Raw genomic sequence first — 23,050 nt, forward strand, 5'->3', positions numbered from 1 at the left:
TAATAATACAGATGATTAGATTGCACAGTGAATACAAGTGTGGAAAATACCAGAATGGTGTAATGTTGATAATTGTTGAAGTTGTGTCATGGGTGCCTGGAAATTCATTATAATATTCTGTTTACTTTGTATAGTTTACAATTTCTGTAATAAAAAGATTCTTAAAAAAATTATACTCAATGTGCTAATGTTAAATCTTCATTGAATATGCACCATGAAGCAGAGATAACTTTTAACTGGTCAGGAGGAAACTGTTTGGCTTTAGAAAGCTATTTTATTTGTAATGAGTTCAATACTAGAAAGAAAAAAAAACACAACTATTTGAAAATACTGTTTTAGAAGAAAATAACTAAAAAACAGAAAAAGCAAGGCCTACTCCTGTAACAGTCTTCGGTGACATGAATCACTCGGTAGTAGACATGCTTCTGACAAACAGAAAGGTAGGGAGGACCAGAAGAATTCCAGAAAATCCCTCAGGCACGGATTGCAGAGCCCAACTTTTTGTTTTCTTTAGATAATTTTGAATTTCCATGAACCACAGTGAATATCCTATTAAACCACACAGTCTTGAGTGATTAGCAGTAAACCAAGTAATTAATAGAAGGTTTGGTCAAATAATAATATGTATAAAGTAACGAGTGGCACCATTTATATTTTTTTCTGTTTTCCTCAAAATTACTCAATTTATGGACTTTAAAAAATTTTTAATGTATGAAACACCTTTGAAAGTGTTCAATGTAGTAAAGTCATAAAAACGACATGGGATTTTTAAAAAAATTCTCAAAATTTTGGAGTAATTTAGAAGCCCTTCCTTAACAATAATTATTGGTAACTTCCATTACAATCCTGTATTATTATTCTTATGGTATACATGAAAAGACTAACAGATAATTTTTGTATCAAGTTCACACAATGGAAAACTTGTACACTCAAAAGCCAAGTCCTCAGTGTGATGTTATACACTTGAACCAGATGTACCTAGGTTGGAATCTTAGCTATCTTGCTATTAATAATTGTGGGATCTTGCTGGTAGTATGACCTGTTTGAATATAATTTATTCATTTATAAAGGGATAAGAAAATAAAATCTAGCTTTTATGATCTTGAAGATTAAATGAAATGGTGCACATGAAGCAATTAGCAAAGTTCCTAGTAAAATTTGCTCAATAAGTAATTATATTTTATTAAGTAATTACTTTTTCACCAAACCTGACTACAATACATGAATACACAGTCAAATTTCACAATTCCTGATAGTCTCTCTAAATGCTAATTTTAAGCTCAAGTACATAAAAATTAAAGCCATAAATTTCTCTGTCACGAGCTATACTATACCATACTAAGTGATTTATATAAATTAGCTCATTTAATCCACAGAACAAATATATGAAGAAATTATCAGTTTGTCTACATGTTACAAATGTAGAAACAGAAACATAGAGAAGTTATCATGCCCCAAGTCAAAGAGTTAATAAGTGGCAGAATCACAACTCAAAACCAGACAATCCAACTAAAAACCTGATTACTTAGCACACCATATTATCAGTGGTCCCATAACTTAAGATTCAGATTCTACTTTAAAATTGGAATCTGAAGAACACCAAGCAATTCTGTAAGCCATTTTCTCCTTTGAGATGCATGAGGACAAATTTTACTCACCTCTGTTTCCTCTAATTATAGTCATATATTAATAATGTATAAATGTTTTCTCAAGAGGATCTTTATAAAATGGGCCTTCACCCACATTAGTTTAACTGCTTAGGTACTGATTCTCTTCTACTTCCTCAACCAACACTTTTAGAACTATCATCTAAGATTACATCGGTCAAATTTTCTTATGCTTTCAATAAATAAATATTTTTTAAGTCAGCAACTTCACTTCACTTACTATGTTTTATTACATATTATTCATTCTAAGTGTAGTCCTAGATATAGTAGAGTACTACTCCAAGACATCAGGTCAAGAGCAAAAAGATGATCCTAAAAGCAGAAGAGATGAGAAACAAATAGCATATAAAGGAGCTCCAAATCCTGTGACAACAAACTTCTCGATAGAAATCACACAGTCCAAGAGAGAGTAGAATGAAATTTTCAAAGTGCTCAGGGATAAAAGAAAACTGATATTCAAGAATATTGTATAGAGTAAAACTGTTATTCAAATATAAACAACATATAAAGTCTTTCCCAGACAAACAAAAGTTGAGAGAATTCACCAACACCAGACCCATCTTGCAAAAAATGCTAAAGGGAGTTATGCAATCTGAAAGAAAAAAGACATTAACATGCAAAAGAAAACTTTTCAAAGTATGAAACCCACTGGTAAAATTAAGTACATAGACAAACCTAGAATACCCCATTACTATATTTGTGGTGTGCAATCCACACAGAACTCCAGTATGAAACCCAAAAAACAAATCTTTCAAAAACAGTAATAGCTATAGCAACGTTTTAAGATGTAGGTAATATAAAATATGTAAAATGAGGCAAAAGTCAAAATGTGGGGGTGGAGTGGAGTTAAAGTGTAGAATTTTTTTGCCTTTTTTTCCCCTTGTTTATATTCCTTTATTTGTGATCTAAGATAATTTGTCATCCTTTAAAATAACTTGCTATATTTATAAGATGTTTCTTGTAAGCCCCATGGTAACCACAGCACAAAAATCTATAATAGATTTACTAAAAATAAAAAGCAACAAATTAAAATATACTACCAGAGATAATCACATAACCATGAAGGAAAAAAAAAAGGAAGAGAGGAGTCTCCATACAGCCAAAAATAAGCAAAACAAAACAAAAAGGAAATCCTTACTTAATAACAACACTGAGTGTAAATAGTCTCAGTTCCCCAATTAAAAGTAATAGAATGGTAAATGGATAAAGAAACAATATCCAACTATATGCGATCTTCAAGAAACCCACTTCACCTATAAAGGCACACATAAATGAAAGTGAAGGGTTGGAAAAAAATTCCATGTAAATGGAAACCAAAAAGAGCAGTAGTAATTGTACTGAAATCAGATAAAATAGACTACAAATTTAAAAACTGTAAGAAAAGACAAGGAGGGTCACTGTATAATAATAAATGGGCCAATTCAGCAAGAGGATACAATTATAAATATTGATGTATCCAACATCAAAGTTCCCAAGTATATAAGGAAAACATTAATAGTCCTAAAGGGAGAGATAGACTGCAATACAATAATAGTAGGGACTTTAAACACCTCACTCTCAGTAATGAACAGATCAGCCAGACTAAAAGTCAATAAATAAACAACAGAGTTAACATACGCACTATATCTAATAGACCTAACTGACATTAACAGAACATGTCACCCAACTGCTGAAGATACATTTTTTTAAAGCAGCATGTACAACGTTTTCCCAAATAAGGCCATATGTTAGGCCAAAAGGTAAGTTTGTACAAATTTTTCAGAAGTAGAAATTGTATCAAGTATATTTTCTGACCACAGTGGAATAAAACTAGAAATGAATAACAAGAAGATCATCAGAAAATATAGAAACATATAGAAAGTAAACAGTATGCTCCTGAATGTCAGGCCTCTGAGCCCAAGCTAAGCCATCATATCCCCTGTGACCTATACGTACACATACAGATGGCCAGTTCCTGCCTTAACTGATGACATTCTACCACAAAAGAAGTGAAAATGGCCTGTTCCTGCTTTAACTGATGACATTGTCTTGTTAAATTCCTTCTCCTGGCTCATCCTGGCTCAAAAGCTCCCCTACTGAGCACCTTGTGACCCCCCAACTCCTGCCCACCAGAGAACAACCCCCCTTTGACTGTAATTTTCCTTTACCTACCCAAATCTTATAAAATGGCCCCACTCCTATCTCCCTTTGCTGACTCTCTTTTCGGACTCAGACTGCCTGCACCCAGGTGAAAAAAACAGCCTTGTTGCTCACACAAAGCCTGTTTGGTGGTCTCTTCACATGGACTCGCATGAAATTTGGTGCTGTGACTCAGATTGGGGGACCTCCCTTGGGAGATCAATCCCCTGTCCTACTGCTCTTTGATCCATGAGAAAGATCCACCTACGACCTCAGGTCCTCAGACCGACCAGCCCAAGAAACATCACATCAATTTCAAATCCGGTAAGCAGCCTCTTTTTACTCTCTTCTCCAACCTCCCTCACTATCCCTCAACCTCTTTCTCCTTTCAATCTTGGCACCACACTTCAATCTCTCCCTTCTCTTAATTTCAATTCCTTTCATTTTCTAGTAGAGACAAAGGAGACACATTTTATCCATGGACCCAAAACTCCAGCACCAGTCACGGACTGGGAAGGCAGCCTTCCCTTGGTGTTTAATCATTGGAGGGATGCCTCTCTGATTATTAACCCACGTTTCAGAGGTGTCAGACCACACAGGGATGCCTGCCTTGGTCCTTCACCCTTAGCGGCAAGTCCCACTTTTCTGGGGGAGAAGCAAGTAACCCAACCCCTTCTCTCCATGTCTCTACCCCTTCTCTGCTTTTCTGGGGGCAAGAACCCCCCCAATCCCTTATTTCCATGCCCCAACCTCTTATCTCTGTGCCCCAATCCCTTATTTCTGTGCCCCAACCTCTCATCTCTGTGCCCCATCCCTTATTTCCACACCCCAACCTCTTATCTCTGTGCCCCAATCCCTTATTTCCATGTCCTGACCTCTTATCTCTGCACCCCAACCCCTTATTTCCACACCCTGACCCCTTGCCCATTTTTCTGGAGGGTAAGAACTCCCAAACCCCTTCCCTCCATGTCTCTACTCTCTCTTTTCTCTAGGCTTGCCTCCTTCACTATGGGCAACCTTCCACCACCATTCATTCCTCCGTCTCCCTTAGCCTGTGCTCTCAAGAACTTAAAACTTCTTCAACTCACACCTGACCTAAAACCTAAATGCCTTATTTTCTTCTGCAATGCTGCTTGACCCCAATACAAACTCGACAGTGGTTCCAAATAGCCAGAAAATGGCACTTTCAATTTTTCCATCCTTCAAGATCTAAATAATTCTTGTCGTAAAACAAACGGTCTGAGGTGCCTGACGTCCAGGCATTCTTTTACACATCACTCCCTCCTTAGTCTCTTCCCAATGGAATTTGTCCCAAATCTTCCTTCTTTCCCTCCCACCTGTCCCCTCAGTCCCAACCCCAAGCATCGCTGAGTCTTTCTAATCTTTTCTACAGACCCATCTGACCTCTCCCCTCCTCCCCAGGCTGCTCCTCACCAGGCCGAGCTAGGTCCCAATTCTTCCTCAGCCTCGGCTCCTCCACCCTATAATCTTTTTATCACCTCCCCTCCCCACACCTGGTCCAGTTTACAGTTTCATTCCGTGAGTAGCCCTCCCCCACCTGCCCAGCAATTTCATCTTAAAAAGGTGGCTGAAGCTAAAGGCATAGTCAAGGTTAATGCTCCTTTTTCTTTATCCTACCTTTCCCAAATCAGTGAGCATTTAGGCTCTTTCATCAAATATGAAAAACCCAGCCCAGTTCATGGCTCGTTCGGCAGCAACCCTGAGATGCTTTACAGCCCTAGACCCTAAAATGTCAAAAGGCCATTCTATTCTCAATATACATTTTATTACCCAATCTGCTCCTGACATTAAATAAAACTCCAAAAATTAAATTCTGGCCTTCAAACCCCACAACAGGACTTAATTAACCTCACCTTCAAGGTGTACAATAATAGAGTAGAGGCAGCCAAGTAGCAACATATTTCTGAGTTGCAATTCCTTGCCTCCACTGTGAGACAAAACCCCAGCCACATCTCCAGCACACAAGAACTTCCAAACGCCTAAACTGCAGTGGCCAGGCATTCTTCCAGAACTGCCTCCCCCAGGAGCTTGCTACAAGTGCCAGAAATCTGGCCACCAGGCCAAGGAATGCCCACAGCACAGGATTCCTCCTAAGCCATGTCCCATCTGTGCAGGACCCCACTGGAAATTGGACTGTTCAACTCACCTGGCAGCCACTCCTAGAGCCCCTGGAACTCTGGCCCAAGGCCCTCTGACTCCTTCCCAGATCTTCTTGGCTTCACAGCTGAAGACTGACACTGCCTGATCACCTCGGAAGCCCTTTAGACCATCATGGATGCTGAGCTTTAGGTAACTCTCACAGTGGAGAGTAAGTCCGTCCCCTTCTTAATCAATAAGGAGGCTACCCACTCCACATTACCTTCTTTTCAAGGGCTTGTTTCCCTTGCCTCTATAACTGTTGTAGGTATTGATGGCCAGGCTTCTAAACCTCTTAAAACTCCCCAACTCTGGTGCCAACTTAGACAATACTCTTTTAAGCGCTCCTTTTTAGTTATCTCCACCTGCGCAGTTCCCTTATTAGGCCGAGACACTTTAACTAAATTATCTGCTACCCTGACTATTCCTGGGCTACAGCTACATCTCATTGCCATCTTTTCCCCCCAGTTCAAAGCCTCCTTCACATCCTCCCCTTGTATCTCCCCACCTTAACCCACAAGTATAAGACACATCTACTCCCTCCTTAGCGACCGATCATGCACCCCTTACCATCCCATTAAAACCTAATCACTCTTACCCCACTCAATGCCAGTATCCCATCCCACAGCATGCTTTGAAAGGATTAAAGCCTGTTATTACTCGCTTGTTACAGCATGGCCTTTTAAAGCCTATAAACTCTCCTTACCATTCCTCCATTTCACCTGTCCTAAAACCAGACAAGGCTTACAGGTTAGTTCAAGATCTGCGCCTTATCAACCAAATTGTTTTGCCTATCCACCCCATGGTGCCAAACCCATATACTCTCCTATCCTCAATACCTCCCCCTACAACTCATTATTCTGTTCTAGATCTCAAACGTGCTTTCTTTACTATTCCTTTGCACCCTTCATCCCAGCCTCTCGTCGCTTTCACTTAGACTGACACTGACACCCATTAGGCTCAGCAAATTACCTGGGCTGTACTGCCGCAAGGCTTCACAGACAGACCCCATTACTTCAGTCAAGCCCAAATTTCATCCTCATCTATTACCTATCTCGGCATAATTCTCATAAAAACACACATGCTCTCCCTGCTGATTGTGTCTGATTAATCTCCCAAACTTCAATCCTTGACGAAACAACTCCTTTCCTTCCTAGGAATAGTTAGTGCAGTCAGAATTCTTACACAAGAGCCAGGACTGCACCCTGTAGCCTTTCTGTCCAAATGACTTGACCTTACTGTTTTAGCCTAGCCCTCATGTCTGTGTGTAGTGGCTACCACTGCTTTAATACTTTTAGAAGCCCTAAAAATCACAAACTATGCTCAACTCACTCACTACAGTTCTCATAACTTCCAAAATCTATTTTCTTCCTCATAACTGATGCATATACTTTCTGCTTCCTGGCTCCTTCAGCTGTACTTACTCTTTGTTAAGTCCCACAATTACCATTGTTCCTGGCCCAGACTTCAATCTGGCCTCCCACATTATTCCTGATACCACAGCTGAACCCCATGACTGCATCTCTCTGATCCACCTGACATTCACCCCATTTCCTCATATTTCCTTCTTTCCTGTTCCTCACCCTGATCACGCTTGATTTATTGATGGCTGTTCCACCAGGCTTAATCACCACACACCAGCAAAGGCAGGCTATGCTATAGTACAAGCCACTAGCCTGCCTCTTCAAACCTCTCATTTCCTTTCCATTGTAGAAATGTATCCTCAAAGAAATAACTTCTCAGTGTTCCATCTGCTATTCTACTACTCCTCAGGGATTATTCAGGCCCCCTCCCTTCCCTACACATCAAGCTCGAGGATTTGCCCCCACTCAGGACTGGCAAATTAGCTTTGCTCAACATGCCCCAAGTCAGATAACTAAAATACCTCTTAGTCTAGGTAGACACTTCCACTGGATAAGTAGAGGCCTTTCCTACAGGGTCTGAGAAGGCCACCACAGTCATTTCTTCCCTTCTGTCACACATAATTCCTCAGTTTAGCCTTCCCACCTCTATACAGTCTGATAACAGACCAGCCTTTATATTCAAATCAGCCAAGCAGTTTTTCAGGCTCTTAGTAATCAGTAAAACCTTTATATCCCTTATGGTCCTCCGTCTTCAGGAAAAGTAGAACGGACTAAAGGTCTTTTAAAAACACACCTCACCAAGCTCAGCCACCAACTTAAAAAGGACTGGACAATACTTTTACCACTTTCCCTTCTCAGAAGTCAGGCCTGTCCTCAGAATGCTACAGGGTACAGCCCATTTGAGCTCCTGTATAGATGCTCCTTTTTATTAAGCCCCAGTATCATTCCAGACACCAGACCAACTTGGACTGTGCCCCAAAAAACTTGTCATTCCTACTATCTTCTGTCTAGTCATACTCCTATTCACTGTTCTCAACTACTCATACATGCCCTGCTCTTGTTTACACTGCTGGTTTACACTGTTTCTCCAAGCCATCACAGCTGATATCTCCTGGTGCTATCCCCAAACTGCCACTCCTAACTCTTGAAGTAAATAAATAATCTTTGCTGGCAGGACTACGTTGAATCTCCTTAGGCACTCTCTAATTAGATGTCCTAGGTCCTCCTAGTTCTTAGCCCTTTAATACCTGTATTTCTCCTTCTCTTATTCCATTTAGTTCTTCAATCCATACAAAACCGTATCCAAGCCATCACCAATAATTCTACACAACAAATGTTTCTTCAAACAACCCCACAATATCACCTCTTACTACAAAATCTTCCTTCAGCTTAATCTCTCCCATCTAGGTTCCCACGCTGCCCCTAATCCCACTCAAAGCAGCCCTGAGAAACATCACCCATTATCTCTCCATACCATCCCCTCAAATTTTTGCCGTCCCAACACTTTACCACTATTTCATTTTATTTTTCTTATTAATATAAGAAGACAGGAATGTCAGGCCTCTGGGCCCAAGCTAAGCCATCATATCCCCTGTGACCTGCAGGTACACATACAGATGGCCAGTTCTTGCCTTAACTGATGACATTCCACCACAAAAGAAGTGAAAATGGCCTGTTCCTGCCTTAACTGATGACATTGTCTTGTGAAATTCCTTCTCCTGGCTCATCCAGCTCAAAAGCTCCCCTACTGAGCACCTTGTGACCCCCACTCCTGCCCGCCAGAGAACAACCCCCCTTTGACTGTAATTTTCCTTTACCTGCCCAAATCTTATAAAATGGCCCCACTCCTATCTCCCTTTGCTGACTCTCTTTTCAGACTCAGACCGCCTGCACCCAGGTGATTAAAAGCTTTATTGCTCACACAAAGCCTGTTTGGTAGTCTCTTCACACGGACACACATGAAACTGAATAACCAATGAGTCACTAAAGAAATTAAGAAGGAAATTTTAAAACTTCTTGAAACAAGTGAAAATGGAAATACAACATACCAAAACCTATAGGAGATGGCAAAAGTAGTACTTAGAGTGAAGTTTATAGCAATAAACACCTATATCCAAAAAAGTAGAAAGGCTTCAACTAAGCAACCAAACAATGCACCTTGAGGAATAGGAAAGCAAGAACAAACCAAATGCAAAATTAATAGAAGGGGAGAAATAATAAAGATCAGAAAAGAAACAAATGAAATTGAGACCAAAAAATACAGAAAATCATTAAAAACAAACAGTTGCTTTCTTGGAAAGGTAAACAAAATCAACAAAACTTTAAGAAAAAAGAGTCAAAATTAGAAATGAAAAAGAGGATATAACAATTGAGACCTCAGAAACACAAAGACTCATTAGAAACTATTATGAACAACTGTATTCCAACAAATTGGAAAATCTAGAATAAATGGATAAATTCCCGGACACATACAGCCTAGCAAGACTGAAGCATGAAGAAATAGAAAACCTCAATAGAACAATAATGAATAACAAGATTAAAGTTGTAATATAAAGTTTCCTATTAAAGAAAAGCCCAGGACTCGATGGGCTGCCAAACATTTAAAGTAGAACTAATACTAATCGTACTCAAATTCCTCAAACAAACAAACAAACAAAAACTGAAAAGAAGGGCCTACTTCTAAACTTATTCTATGAGGCCAGCATTACTCTAATATACCCAAACCACACCAGGACACAACAACAACAAATGCACCTCAGAGGAGGTACAGAAGGAACATACCTCAAAATAATAAAGACCATATAGGACAAACCAAGTGCTAACATCCACTGAACAGAGAAACATTGAAGGCCTTTCCTCTAAAGACTGAAATAAGGCAAGAATGGTCACTTTCATTGCCATTATTTAACATAATATTGGAAGTCTTGGACACAGAAATTCAGGAAGAGAAAGAAATAAAGCGCATCCAAATTTGAAAGGAAGAAGTTAAATTAGCCTAGTTTGTAGATGACGTGATCTTATACTTAGAAAAAAACTAAAAACTTCACCAAATACTATTAAAGTGATTTAAAAAAATCAATAAATTTACAGAATATGAAATAAAAATACAAAATCAGTAGCATTTCATATATAAAAAGTAATCAATCTGCAAAAGAAATCAATAAAACGATCTTATTTACAATAGTGATAAAAATATAAAATATCCAGGAGTCAATCTAACCCAAGAAGCAAAAGATCTCTATAAGAAAAATTATAAAACTCTGGTGAAAGAAATAGAAGAGGGCACACAAATAAAATGGAACGATATTCCACGCTCATGAACTAGAAGAATTAATATTAAAATGACAATACTACCCAAAGCAATGTACAGATGCAGTGCAATTTCTGTCAAAATACCAATGGCATTCACAGAAATAGAAAAACAATCCTAATATTTATATGGAACCACAAAAGACCCCCAATAGCTAAAGCAATCCTGAGCAAAAAGAACAAAACCAAAGCTATCACACTATATGACTTCAAAATCTACTACAAAGCTACAGTAGCCAAACAGCACAGTACTGCCTAAAGACAGACACACAGCCCAATGGAACAGCATAGAGAACCCAGATGCAAATCCAGGCACTTAACAACCAAGTCATCTTTAACAAAGGCATCAAGAACATAAAAATAGGAGCAAATGGGCCGGGTGCAGTGGCTCACACCTGTAATCCCAGCACTTTGTGAAGCTGAGGTGGGGGGATCACGAGGTCGGGAGTTCGAGACCAGCCTGACCAACATGGTGACACTCCGTCTCTACTAAAAATACAAAAATTAGCCAGGTATGGTGGGGTGCTCCTGTAATCCCAGCTACTCAGGAGGCTGAGGCAGGAGAATTGCTTGAACCTGGGAGGCAGAAGTTGCAGTGAGCCAAGATTGTGCTGCCACTGCACTCCAGCCTGGGCAACAGAGTGAGACTCCATCTCAAAAAAAAAAAAAAAAAAAAAGGTACAAACAGTATTTTCAAGAAACAGTGCTAGGAAAACTGGATATCCATATGCAAAAGAGTAAAATTGGACCCCTATCTCTCACTATACACAAAAATCAAATCAAGATGAATTAAAGACTTGAATCCAAGACCTGAAACTATGAAACTACTGGAAGAAAACAGTGGGGAAACCCTCCAGGGCATTCATTGATTTGGGCAAATACTGTCTATGAGACTTCAAAAGCACAAATAACCAAAACAAAAATATACAATTGGGATTGTTTCAAGCTCTGCACAGCAAAGAAAATAATCAATAAAGTGAAGAGACAACCCAAACAATGGGAGAAAATATTTGCAAACTATATATTTTACAAGGAATTGATAACCAGAATATGCAAGAAACTCAAGCAACTCAACAGAAAATAAATAAATAAATAAATAATGGCCAAAAGACCTGAATAGATATTTCTGAAAAGAAGCCATACAAATAGCCCAGAGGTGTTTGAAAAAATGTTCAATATCACTAATCACCAGATAAATCAAAACCACAATGTGATATCATCTCACCTTAGTTAAAATAGCTTATAACAAAACAACAGGAAATAACAGATGCTTGTGTGGATGTCGACAAAGGGAAGGAAACCCTCTTACACTGTTGGTGGGAGTATAAATTGGTTCAGCAATTATGAAGGACAGTATGGAGATTTCTCAAAAATGTAAAGTAGAACTACCATATGATCCAGCAATATCACTCCTAGGTATATACCCTTAAAAGAAGAAATTAGTATGTTGAAGATATATCAGTACTCCCATCTTTATTATAGCACTATTCACAAATGCCAAGATTTGAAATCAACCTATGTATTTGTCAACAGATAAATGGATAAAGAAAATAATACACACACACACACACACACACACACACACACACACACAATGGAATATTATTCAACCATAAAAAAGAATGAAATATTATCAATTACAGTAACATAATGGTACTGAAAGCAATTATGTTAAGTGAAATAAGCCACGCACAGAAAGAAAAATATCACATGTTCTAACTCATGTGTGGAAGTTAAAAACGTGGATCTTATGAAGACAGAGAGTAGACTGGTAGTTACCGGAGGCTGGAGGGAAGAGAGGAAGGAGAAATGAAGCAAAAAAAACCTCCCACTCTCTCTCTCTCCCTCTGTGTGTATGTGTGTATATGTATGTATGCATATATATATATAAATGTGTATATGTATGTATGTATACATATAAATTTGTATATATATGTATGTATTACCACTGAACTGTACACTCAAAAATGGTAAAGATGGGCTGGGTGCGGTGGCCCATGCCTGTAATCTCAGCACTTTGGGAGGCCAAGGCAGGTGGATCATGAGATCAGGAGTTCAAGACCAGCCTGACCAACATGGTGAAACCTTGTCTCTACTAAAAATACAAAAAATTAGCCAGGTGTGGTGGCAGACGCCTGTAATCCCAGCTACTTGGGAGGCTTGGGCAGGAGAATCGCTTGAACCTGGGGGGCAGAGGTTGCAGTGAGCCAAGATCCTACCACTGTACTCCAGCCTGGATGACGGAGCGAGACTCTGTCTCAAGGAAAAAAAAAAAGGAAAGACAGTAAATTACATTTGTATATTTTACCTTAATAAAAATAAATTTAAAAAATATTCAGTAGGCCGGGCGCAGTGGCTCAAGCCTGTGATCCCAGCACTTTGGGAGGCAGAGGCGGGTGGATCACGAGGTCGGGAGATCGAGACCATCCTGGCTAACACAGTGAAACTCCGTCTCTACTAAAAAAATACAAAAAATTAGCCAGGCATGGTGGCGGGCGCCTCTAGGCCCAGCTACTATGGAGGCTGAGGCGGGAGAATGGCGTGAACCCGGGGGGCGGAGCTTGCAGCGAGCAGAGATCAGGGGCCACTGCACTCCAGCCTGGGCGACAGAGCGAGACTCTGTCTCAAAAAAAAGAAAAAAAAATTCAGTACACTAGCTAAAAAAATCTAGAGATAGGTATTGATTCATATGTAAAAGTATTCCAATATTTACAAGTACAATGAAAAAAAAATTCCCTTGAATTAAGTGTAGAACTCATTGACAATGTTTCAAAGGATGTGAGGGATGAACTAAAATTTGGACAGTACATGCTGTTCCTGTGTACTTGGAACAGAGGGAGAAAATCTGGGCTGGAAATATTGTTATAGGAGTTAGCACATGAAGGTGACAACTAAAGTATTTGGAGTAGTTGGAGTCACTAGCACATGTGAATAGTTTTAGAATGAAATGACCCAAGATAGAACTTTGGAGAGCACCCAAATCTAAATAAAATCAGTATAAGAGAAGAGGAAGAAACCAAATGGTATACAAGTCTAAATTGTTTCTTAGTGACAAAAGAATAACCTGAATATTAGATTAGCTGCCTATATGCTCTCTAAATCAATTTCATTCAACATGCAACAGTACTATTGTTTTATGCTCCTTCAGAAAGGAGATTCTGGAAAGAGCACATGGGGTTCCTTGCCTTTTCATCTGTATTCCTTGTTCTCCTGGAAATCCATTATAAATATTCTCCACCATTAGTATGCTTCCTAAATTTGCCAATGTCTAAACATAATATCAAGTGTCTCTTAGCTACATTCAAGAAAGCCTAGAAACCAGGTGTAAAATATCAGGGAGAATAGTGTCATATGCATAAGTCTTGCTTAGAATTTATCAGATACTTATGTGATAAATGAAATTTTAATGCATAATCCCATTTTACTAATAGTTTAAAGGTAAGACTATTTATAATTTTTTCATTTCATTTAGAATATATAACATCTCCCTCATATATAGTAGGAATATAATGACTGTTTTTTGAAAGAAAAAGAAGGAAGGAAAGTAACAAGGAAGAAAGAGAGAAAAGAGGAAATGGATACCAGTTTACTCAAATGTTCAACAACTTGCTTCCAGCTTTACAAATTTGTCACTATAAGAATGTTACTTAATTTACTACTAAAAGATAAAAAAATACTTCAATAAAATAAAATGGGAAGAATGAGACTGAAGAAGACTGAGGAGGTAATTGTGTGATAAAAAGTAGTTATGAATACAGATTTTTCTTTTCTGAATAAAAAGATAAAAACCTTGCCTCAGTGAAAATGTCACCAAGATATTTATTTAAATAGAATGGAATTGGCATAGAAACATGTTTGCATTAAATGGGCTTTAGAATTTTGCAAATAGAAATGGCAGAAAAGGAACATAGCTTGTAAAAAAAAATTTTGCTTATCAATTATTCTGCATTTAGCCTGTGGGAAAAGAGAAAAAGAGAGAAAGGAGATTTCTGCAAGTGTAGAAATAATTACAGTGATATTAGGTGCCAGTGAACCCAAGAGGGCTGACTTAAAATTTGCTGGGTCCCTCGTGGTTTTGGCTATCAACTAGGAAATCCCTCATTTCATGCTCATAACGCCTCCTACTTCTCCACACATTCATAAAGGAACATTAAATTGGTGGCTAGCCACTTTTTTCTCCAATTTGAGCTCAATAAATTCATCCCGTGTTTCAGAATGCTACAGACCTCACTATGAGTTTTACTGGGGTATGAGCACACAAAGATGGTCTCAGACAGACTTCCAGAAGAAGAAGAGTGTCCGTGTTAGAGATAAATGAAAAGTGTAAAAAGTCATCTGCAAAATGTTCACAGTATATTATATTGGCACATATCCTGGCACCAAACAGAGTAAAATTGATGACATTAGCTGGATGCTGTTACACAGAGTGCAGACAGAAAGTAGAGCCATCACAGAACCCACAACTTAAGGGAATGAAGCTGGAATCCTTGGAGAAGAAAAATTGGTGAGTGATGAATGAAAGTGTTATGAAAAATGGACAATATTCTTCAGGTGTCTTGTAAGAGCAAAACCAGCTCTCAATAATAATTGAGGAGTAAGTCTCACGAATTCCAAGTTTCCTCCCCATAATTTAATTACCATCTTCTCCAATAACAATCACTCTATCCAACTAACCAGGAACTTACATACACCACCACCTGCAACCCTGCTATCTATGCCTGTCAGGTAGTACTCACATGTCAGCTCTTTAGTCTTGAATAAGTCAGACATTGTGATTGCCATTAAAGGATTCTTATTCTAATTGTGATTATCTTTGGAGAAGAAAAAATTTGCCCCTATTAGAAAAAGCCAGTGACTTGTGGATGGGAGTGTCATAAAACTAAGCATTGGGGATCAAATCTGTGGAAATCACAGTATGTAATTGACCTACTAGTTTACGGTAAATGTATGTTAGCTGATACAGCCTCCCTGTCATGAAATGTCCTCTGCTGATTTGGTTCTTTCATTTGAAGTTTAGCAGCAGTTGAACATTTGTTGTTGAACATTTGAGTAAACTTGTATCCATTTCCTCTTTTCTCTTTCTTCCTTGTTACTTACCTTCCTTCTTTTTCTTTCAAAAAAAAAAAAAAACAAAAACGAAAACAGCTGCTTTTTCTTTCAAAGGACAGCTACTTCCTGAATTTACAGCATATTGGTGGCATGAAGTATACGGTTAGCTGATTCATGAGCTTGCTGAGATAAAGCAACTTTATTGAAATGTCTAGGAAAGAATGAAGTAACTTAACTCTACTTTTCACTGAATCACAAACATTTCTCTAATGTATAGCTTAAAATGTACTGATTCAAAATATGTAATTTTTAGAAAATAACTATTTTGATCAGAGAATTTTTATATAAAGCATAAGAGCCCACGTTTTTCAGAAAATTCAGTCATCAGTGAAATTGAAAAGTGACTAAATTTTCTTTGGTTATTCATAGTGCTTTTCTCAATTTTAGTATCCCCAAGTTTGTCCTGTCTTCCCTGTCTGGTTCTACATTTGACTTCTTCTAAGAAATCTGTCCTTTAGCTTTTTTATTTTTACTAATTTCTTATGTCAGAGCTCACAAAATTATATAAGCATCTCACCTATATTTCATTAAGAACTAATGAGCCTTTATTGGGCTATATTATGCTAATTATAACTCTGAACAGTTTAAAACCAGGAAACTGGACTCTATTCTGGCTAAATGATTCATTTGCCCATTATTCAGTGTCTGTGGTTTATCAGGAGCAAGTTTTCTTGCTGTAGGCATTGCTGCCGCTCGTCTTGTCCCTTAGCAGTTCCTTCTCTCTAGATATTCTATAAAGTGTATTAGATTTTTAAACTCACAACATTTCAAGAGTTTCAGTTGTTTAAAATATATAGGAAAAAATATAATTCCCTTTAACTTTAAAGAAATCTAAAAAGCAACCAGGAGCTTTGGCCCAGATTTGTCAAAAGTATAAAGATTTCAATTCTTTCTAAAGCATTCTCTTTACATTCTTCTGAATATAAAAAGAAATATATTATGTTCTTGGGTGTTAATTATTCCTACCTCTATTCACTTTCATTGGGAATCTTCTACACCAATGTAGCGGTCAGAGTCTGTTAATTTGCTTGTCTAAAATATTCTTAACTTAAAGAAAATTGGAAATAGTTAAATACTAGAGGAAGAGCTGAAATGTGAAATACAGAGAGGTTTATTAAACTCATTAAAATGCAATATCCAATAAAAATAAACTTCTATTTTTTTTTGTCCCCAGGTCTGGAAAGAAATAACAGACCGGCCAGTGGTCCAATCCCCTGTCCAGGTGATTTTGCTGGTTCTAATGTATTTGGATTGCCATGCACATAACATCCTATTATGGCACAGTGCCTGTGAATGCCCCACCTGAAAACAGTGATGTATCTCCATGAATCCATCTTTTCCTTTCAAAACTGTGAATAAGATGGGTGATTTTAGAGTTCTACCCAAATCAGACAGACTCAATATAATGAGTTTGGAGAAAATCAGAAAGCAGAAGAGGAACAATAACACTGACTGAGAAACTTCTTTTGTTTGCATCAAGAGGCCCAAGGACACTATGTCCAACACTACAGTCTACCTGCCCTCTGTGTTGACACTAATAGGGATCCCAGGCCTAGAATCTGTGCAGTGCTGGATTGGGATTCCATTCTGTGCCATTTATCTCATTGCTATGATTGGAAATTCCTTGCTTCTGATCATCATCAAATCTGAGCAGAGTCTCCATGAGCCCTTGTACATTTTCTTAGGCATGCTAGGAGCCACAGACATTGCACTTGCTAGCAGCATTATGCCCAAGATGCTTGGAATATTCTGGTTTAATGTGCCTGAAATCTATTTTGATTCCTGCTTGCTTCAAATGTGGTTCATCCACACATTTCAGGGTATAGAGTCAGGCATCCTCGTGGCCATGGCCCTGGATCGTTATGTGGCCATCTGTTATCCACTAAGACATGCCAACATCTTCACCCACCAGCTTGTCATTCAGATAGGAACTATGGTCGTACTCAGGGCTGCTATTCTTGTAGCCCCATGCCTAGTACTGATAAAGTGCCGGTTTCAATTTTATCACACAACAGTCATCTCCCACTCCTACTGTGAGCATATGGCCATTGTGAAACTAGCGGCAGCAAATGTTCAAGTCAACAAAATCTATGGTTTGTTTGTGGCCTTCACTGTTGCAGGATTTGACCTCACATTCATCACGTTGTCCTACATCCAGATATTTATCACAGTTTTTTGTTTGCCCCAGAAGGAGGCTAGGTTTAAAGCATTCAATACCTGCATTGCTCACATCTGTGTCTTCCTCCAGTTCTACCTCCTTGCCTTCTTCTCCTTCTTCACACATAGGTTTGGGTCTCACATCCCCCCTTATATCCATATTCTCTTTTCTAGCATTTACTTGCTGGTCCCTCCATTTCTCAATCCGCTTGTCTATGGTGCAAAGACCACACAGATTCGCATTCATGTGTTAAAAATGTTCTGTTCGTAAAATCCACCTTAATTAATGCCTACATGCTTTTTTCTTTTCAATAGTAACCATATCAAAACCAAACAAAAATACATATTATTTGAGATGCTGGGTTTGTGAAATCTGCCAGCATAATAGCTGGTTTTAGATCATCATAGCTCATATCAATCAATGGGGTTGTGAATTCTACCTGACTAATGAAAGTGAGAAGTGTGAAATGAGTGAAGTAGTGAATATATATTGTTTATTTTTTCTGTTTTATTCTTTAGCCCCTGGTTGAGTTATTCCTCTAAGAATATTTCTCCAGGAGGATTTATAAATTATGCCTTTGTCACTGAATTTAAAAGCACCTAAGGCTCATTGTTCTGAAATGTCCAGGTACTCAATGAAAACAAGTTGTCGACTCTCATTTTCTTGATCATCCTTGCCTTAAAAAAAAAACTCAAAGGAAGTACATGTTAACTGTGTTCTTGTCAAAGAAAACCTTATGAATATCAAGAGACAATAAAGCCTAAAAATTTAAATACATTTTCAGAGTCATACAAGGAATTACAGGCACAAAAATTAGAACCAGGTGTTGCATTTGACACATCAATGTTGTTTTTTTTTTTTTTTTTGCTAACCTCAAAATTTACTTCTTTATTAATTCATCATTTTATCAAAAACCTGCAATATTAAAAATACTATACTACAGAATCATGACATAATAGTAAATTTGGCACAGTGAATAATTCTCATGAGTTTGTACCTATGTAATTCTGGAAAAGAGAGACTGAAAGGAAGAGAGGTGGGGAATGGGCAGGCGAGGGAAAGAAGAGAGAAATAACAAATGTACACATAGGATTTGGAGTTCAGATAGAATGAAGCATTGAAATCTAACTAAAGCAGGGGAGTTGCATTTATTGTATTTTGTTTTTGGTTAGGTAGTTACCTCTGATTCTTGAGGAATGATGGATGAGTAGCCAAGGAATTAAGAACACATCATGCCAGGTAGATAGTAGAGGAGATTTAAACCAGATAATGTAGTTTAAGGTAACTCTAGTTTTTTCAATATGGTATGAATGCAAGGTAGAACTTGGGGAGACAAGGAAAATATGAATATTAAAAATAGCTATTAATGTTGTGCAGAGTTGCTGGACTTTATTCCAAAAGCCATAATGTGCCATTGGAGAGTATTCATTTGTTTGCTTGTGTTCTACAAGTAAGACACGTGTGTGTGTGTGTGTGTGTGTGTGTGTGTGTCTGCTTGGGCATGTGGCAGCATATCACACAGCCAATATAAATAAGTCCAGGTCTATTGTGTTAGTGAAGAGGAGGAATATATTGTCTAAAATTAGTGGCATAAGAACTTACGGCTAGTTAATTGTTCTTGAAAAACCTCAGGTCATAGATCATTTTTTTCAAGGTTATGGAAAATATTCACATATAGGCAGATGTCCATACTTTGATTTACCAGATTAAAACCACTGCAAATATAAGAAATATTGGATTGCTTGTCATACACCTACCTGGTGGATCCTCTGGCTTCACGGATTAGGACTTAGCAGATATCCATGGCTGTTGAGAATGATTATAGAGGCTATCTTAAGGGATCTTTTGAGACTGTTTCAAGTTTCAATATTTACTAGAGCTAATTTTATTGGATTACCAATAGGGATGGTTTTTCTTAAGTAACATAATTTTCTCAAAAATAAAATAGCCTCTGATGTTATTTCTTAATATTTTAGCCAGAATTCAGCAAACTTTTACATAAATGGCCAAATAATATATAGTTTAGGCTTTATGGAAAAAGAGTCAAATTCAAGAATATCATATAGGCATTAATATAACAAGATAGAAAAATGTATGTCCACAAGTATTTTTATGAAATTCAAACAATATTAACAACAATAATAATTGCATTGTCTTTAATTAAAGAAGGTCTACTAATTAAAATAATAGAATCCATTTTTTTTTCTACAGAGTAACAAAGTGTAGCTGAAAGTTAGAGTTTCCCCATCACCAAACTGATTACAAATATTCATCTGTAAAAATCATTCTTAACTAGTGGGCTATAGAAAACAGGAAGTAGGCCAGGTTTGGGATGTATAACAATTACCACTTTAAGCAGCACCACCAAAAATGTGTGGTAATATAGGTCCAACAAAGAGACACAATGTGAAACTACAACATATTTGCACCATCTCTGAATTTTAGTATCTCATAAAATATGTAGTCCAGAGTTCATATTGTTTAATTACTGTAGTCTTCAAATTTCAGGATCAGTCCCAAGCTGAGACTTACTAATAGAAAACAGAAGAAACAAATGGGTCATTACAAGGAAAAGAGGATAATCAGGACCCTCTAACCTCCCACACACTTGGACTAGGACAATTATTGAAAAAAAATCTTAAACATAAAATTGCTTGAAAGATAATAATATTTTTTGTAAGGATAATTTTCAAGAAAGGTTTCTAGAAATCACAAAATCAACTTTCAGGAGATTACATCAATTTCAACAATGACTAAAATAATGTTTGCCTAAATTCTCAAAAACACTAGTTATTACTGATATTTACCTTTGACAGTTTGATAGGTGAAATATGATTCTCTTTATAATTAGCATTTAACAAAGAAATATTTGTGCTGCTATCTTCTTTTCTGTTTGTACATTCTTTATGTGAAGTACTTCACTGTTTCCTTTGTTCATTTTTCTAATTTGTGTCCATTTATTTTCTTCTTGAGTTTAAAATTTGATGAGTAAATATTGAATCATTTCCAAGGGCTTTATTGTTCAGGACTTTACCAGAGGATTTCCAATAGGCTATTGGCATTTTCTAGTAGAAGTGACTTCAGGCATAAAGAAGAAAAGAAAAAGAAAAGTAAAAAGTCTTAATATTGAAGACCTTTGACCTATTAGGAGCAGAACACTTCGTGAAAAAAAAAAATGCTTTCAGGCCCAGTGCGGTGGCTCATGCCTGTAATCCCAACACTTTGGGAGACGGAGGTGGGTGGATCATGAGGTCAGGAGTTCAAGACCAGCCTGGCCAAGATGGTGAAACCCCATCTCTACCAAAAATACAAAAAATTAGACAGGCGTGGTAGGGGGTGCCTGTAATCCCAGCTACTCGGGAGGCTGAGGCAGGAGAATCGCTTGAACTCAGAGGGTGGAGCTTGCAGTGACCCGAGATCGTGCCACTGCATTCCAGCCTGGGCGACATAGTGAGACACTGTCTCAAAAAAAAAAATGATTTCAGGAACTGACCCTTCTAGCTTTTTGCAGCCCTTCATTTAAATGTTCGATTTGGGAAAAATAACTTACAACATTTGGCTCATTTCCACCCTTCTTGGTAGAGAACTGTCCTTTGGCAACAAGCCTTCTATGCTGATACTCCTAAGTGGTCTCCATTTCAATGTGAGAATACATCAGTATTACCTTCAATTTATTGTTAAATGGATGACCTTTTGAGATTTGGTTAGCAGGCCTATTTGGCTTTAATACTAAGCTGTATGCCTGTATTTAAACAGTATTAAAAATGCAAGTGATTCCTAGCTACTCCTGAGGCTAAGGCAGGAGAATCGCTTGAACCCGGGAGGCGGAAGTTGCAGTGAGTCGAGTTGTCTCCACTGCACTCCAGCCTGGGCGACAGAGCAAGACTCTGTCTCCAAAAAAAAAAAAAAAAAAAGTACAGGTGATATTTTGTCCTACCACATCTATTTATAATTTCTAAAATTGCTCAGAATTTGTATTAATAAGGGTTCTTTGCAGTACAAAACCAATAGGTTATGCATACATATATGTATATACACTTATATGCAGATATGTATACCTATACATATATATCTGTATCTATGTATCTATATGAGATAGATTAATTTTAAGAACCTGACTCACACAGTTATGAAGGCTGGCAAATCCAAAATCTGCAGGGAGAGCCTATAGGCTGGAGACTCAGGGAAGAACCAGTGTTGTAATTTAAGTCCAAAGGCAGTCTACTGGCAGAATTCTCTCTTGATTGGGGCAAGTCAGTCCTTTGTTCTGTCCAGGCCTTCAACTGCTTAGAAGGCACATTATAAAGGACAATATGCTTTACTCAAAGTTTATTAATTTAAATGCCAGTCTCATCCAGAAATGCCCACACAGAAACATCCAGAATAATATCTGACCAGAATCTGGGCATTGTGCCCCAATCAAATTGACACATACAGTATGTATGTGTCAAATTGACACTATTCAGTATGAAAAAACCAAGGCAGAGAGCAGGTAACTACAGCACCTCCCCACACCAGAGACTCAACATCATGGTTTACAAGTTACTAAAGAAAGAATATTGGGACAAAATAAAGCTTGTAGGAATTCATCCACGTTCAACCATTGATGTGCTAATCTCAGTGTTGTAAAGATATCAATCCTCCTTAAATTTAATCTAGAAATGTAGAGTAATCTTAAGCAGAATGCTGTCAGACTTTTCTGGCATAAGTGCAAATGCTTAAAAAAAAATGATATTTAATTAAAGAAGTAAAAACTGAAAGTGAAATGTATGATAGAGTTCTGATAAATACCTCTGCCCTATATTCTAAGATTTTGGTTTTAGATGATGACTCTCTAAAGAGTCGAGGATGGGAACAGAGGACAGTAAATGTTGTCTCCTCCATGCAAGGTCTGAGACTAACATACACCATGACAATTGCACAACCTTTATTTGTAGTGAACACAACTTTTTAACATGAAAAATTCTAAGGAATATACAAATACAACAAATATCATGAATTAGTAAGTGAATTTAGCAAGTTTTAATGTAGGAAGTCTATGTAAAAATTGTTTGTAAATCTACATACTGTAATCCAATAATTAGAAAATAACACTAGTTTGCCATAAAGTGTGAAAACATAAGATACATAATTTATATTTATGCATACAATAAAATACAAGAATTTTA

At 37.6% G+C, this 23,050-nt stretch overlaps 1 protein-coding gene across 1 annotated transcript; it reads left to right on the forward strand.

Annotated features, from left to right (window-relative positions):
- The first annotated feature begins 14,810 nt into the window (after positions 1-14,810).
- On the forward strand, positions 14,811-22,793 carry LOC129008360 (olfactory receptor 52A1). The gene is made up of 2 exons (XM_054440523.2): positions 14,811-15,119; positions 16,899-22,793. Exon 2 carries the CDS (start codon positions 17,220-17,222, stop codon positions 18,150-18,152), a length of 933 nt encoding a protein of 310 aa, XP_054296498.1. The 5' UTR covers positions 14,811-15,119; positions 16,899-17,219; the 3' UTR covers positions 18,153-22,793.
- Positions 22,794-23,050: the final 257 nt, after the last annotated feature.

Source organism: Pongo pygmaeus, chromosome 9, assembly GCF_028885625.2.
Source record: "Pongo pygmaeus isolate AG05252 chromosome 9, NHGRI_mPonPyg2-v2.0_pri, whole genome shotgun sequence".
Lineage (NCBI taxonomy): Eukaryota > Metazoa > Chordata > Mammalia > Primates > Hominidae > Pongo > Pongo pygmaeus.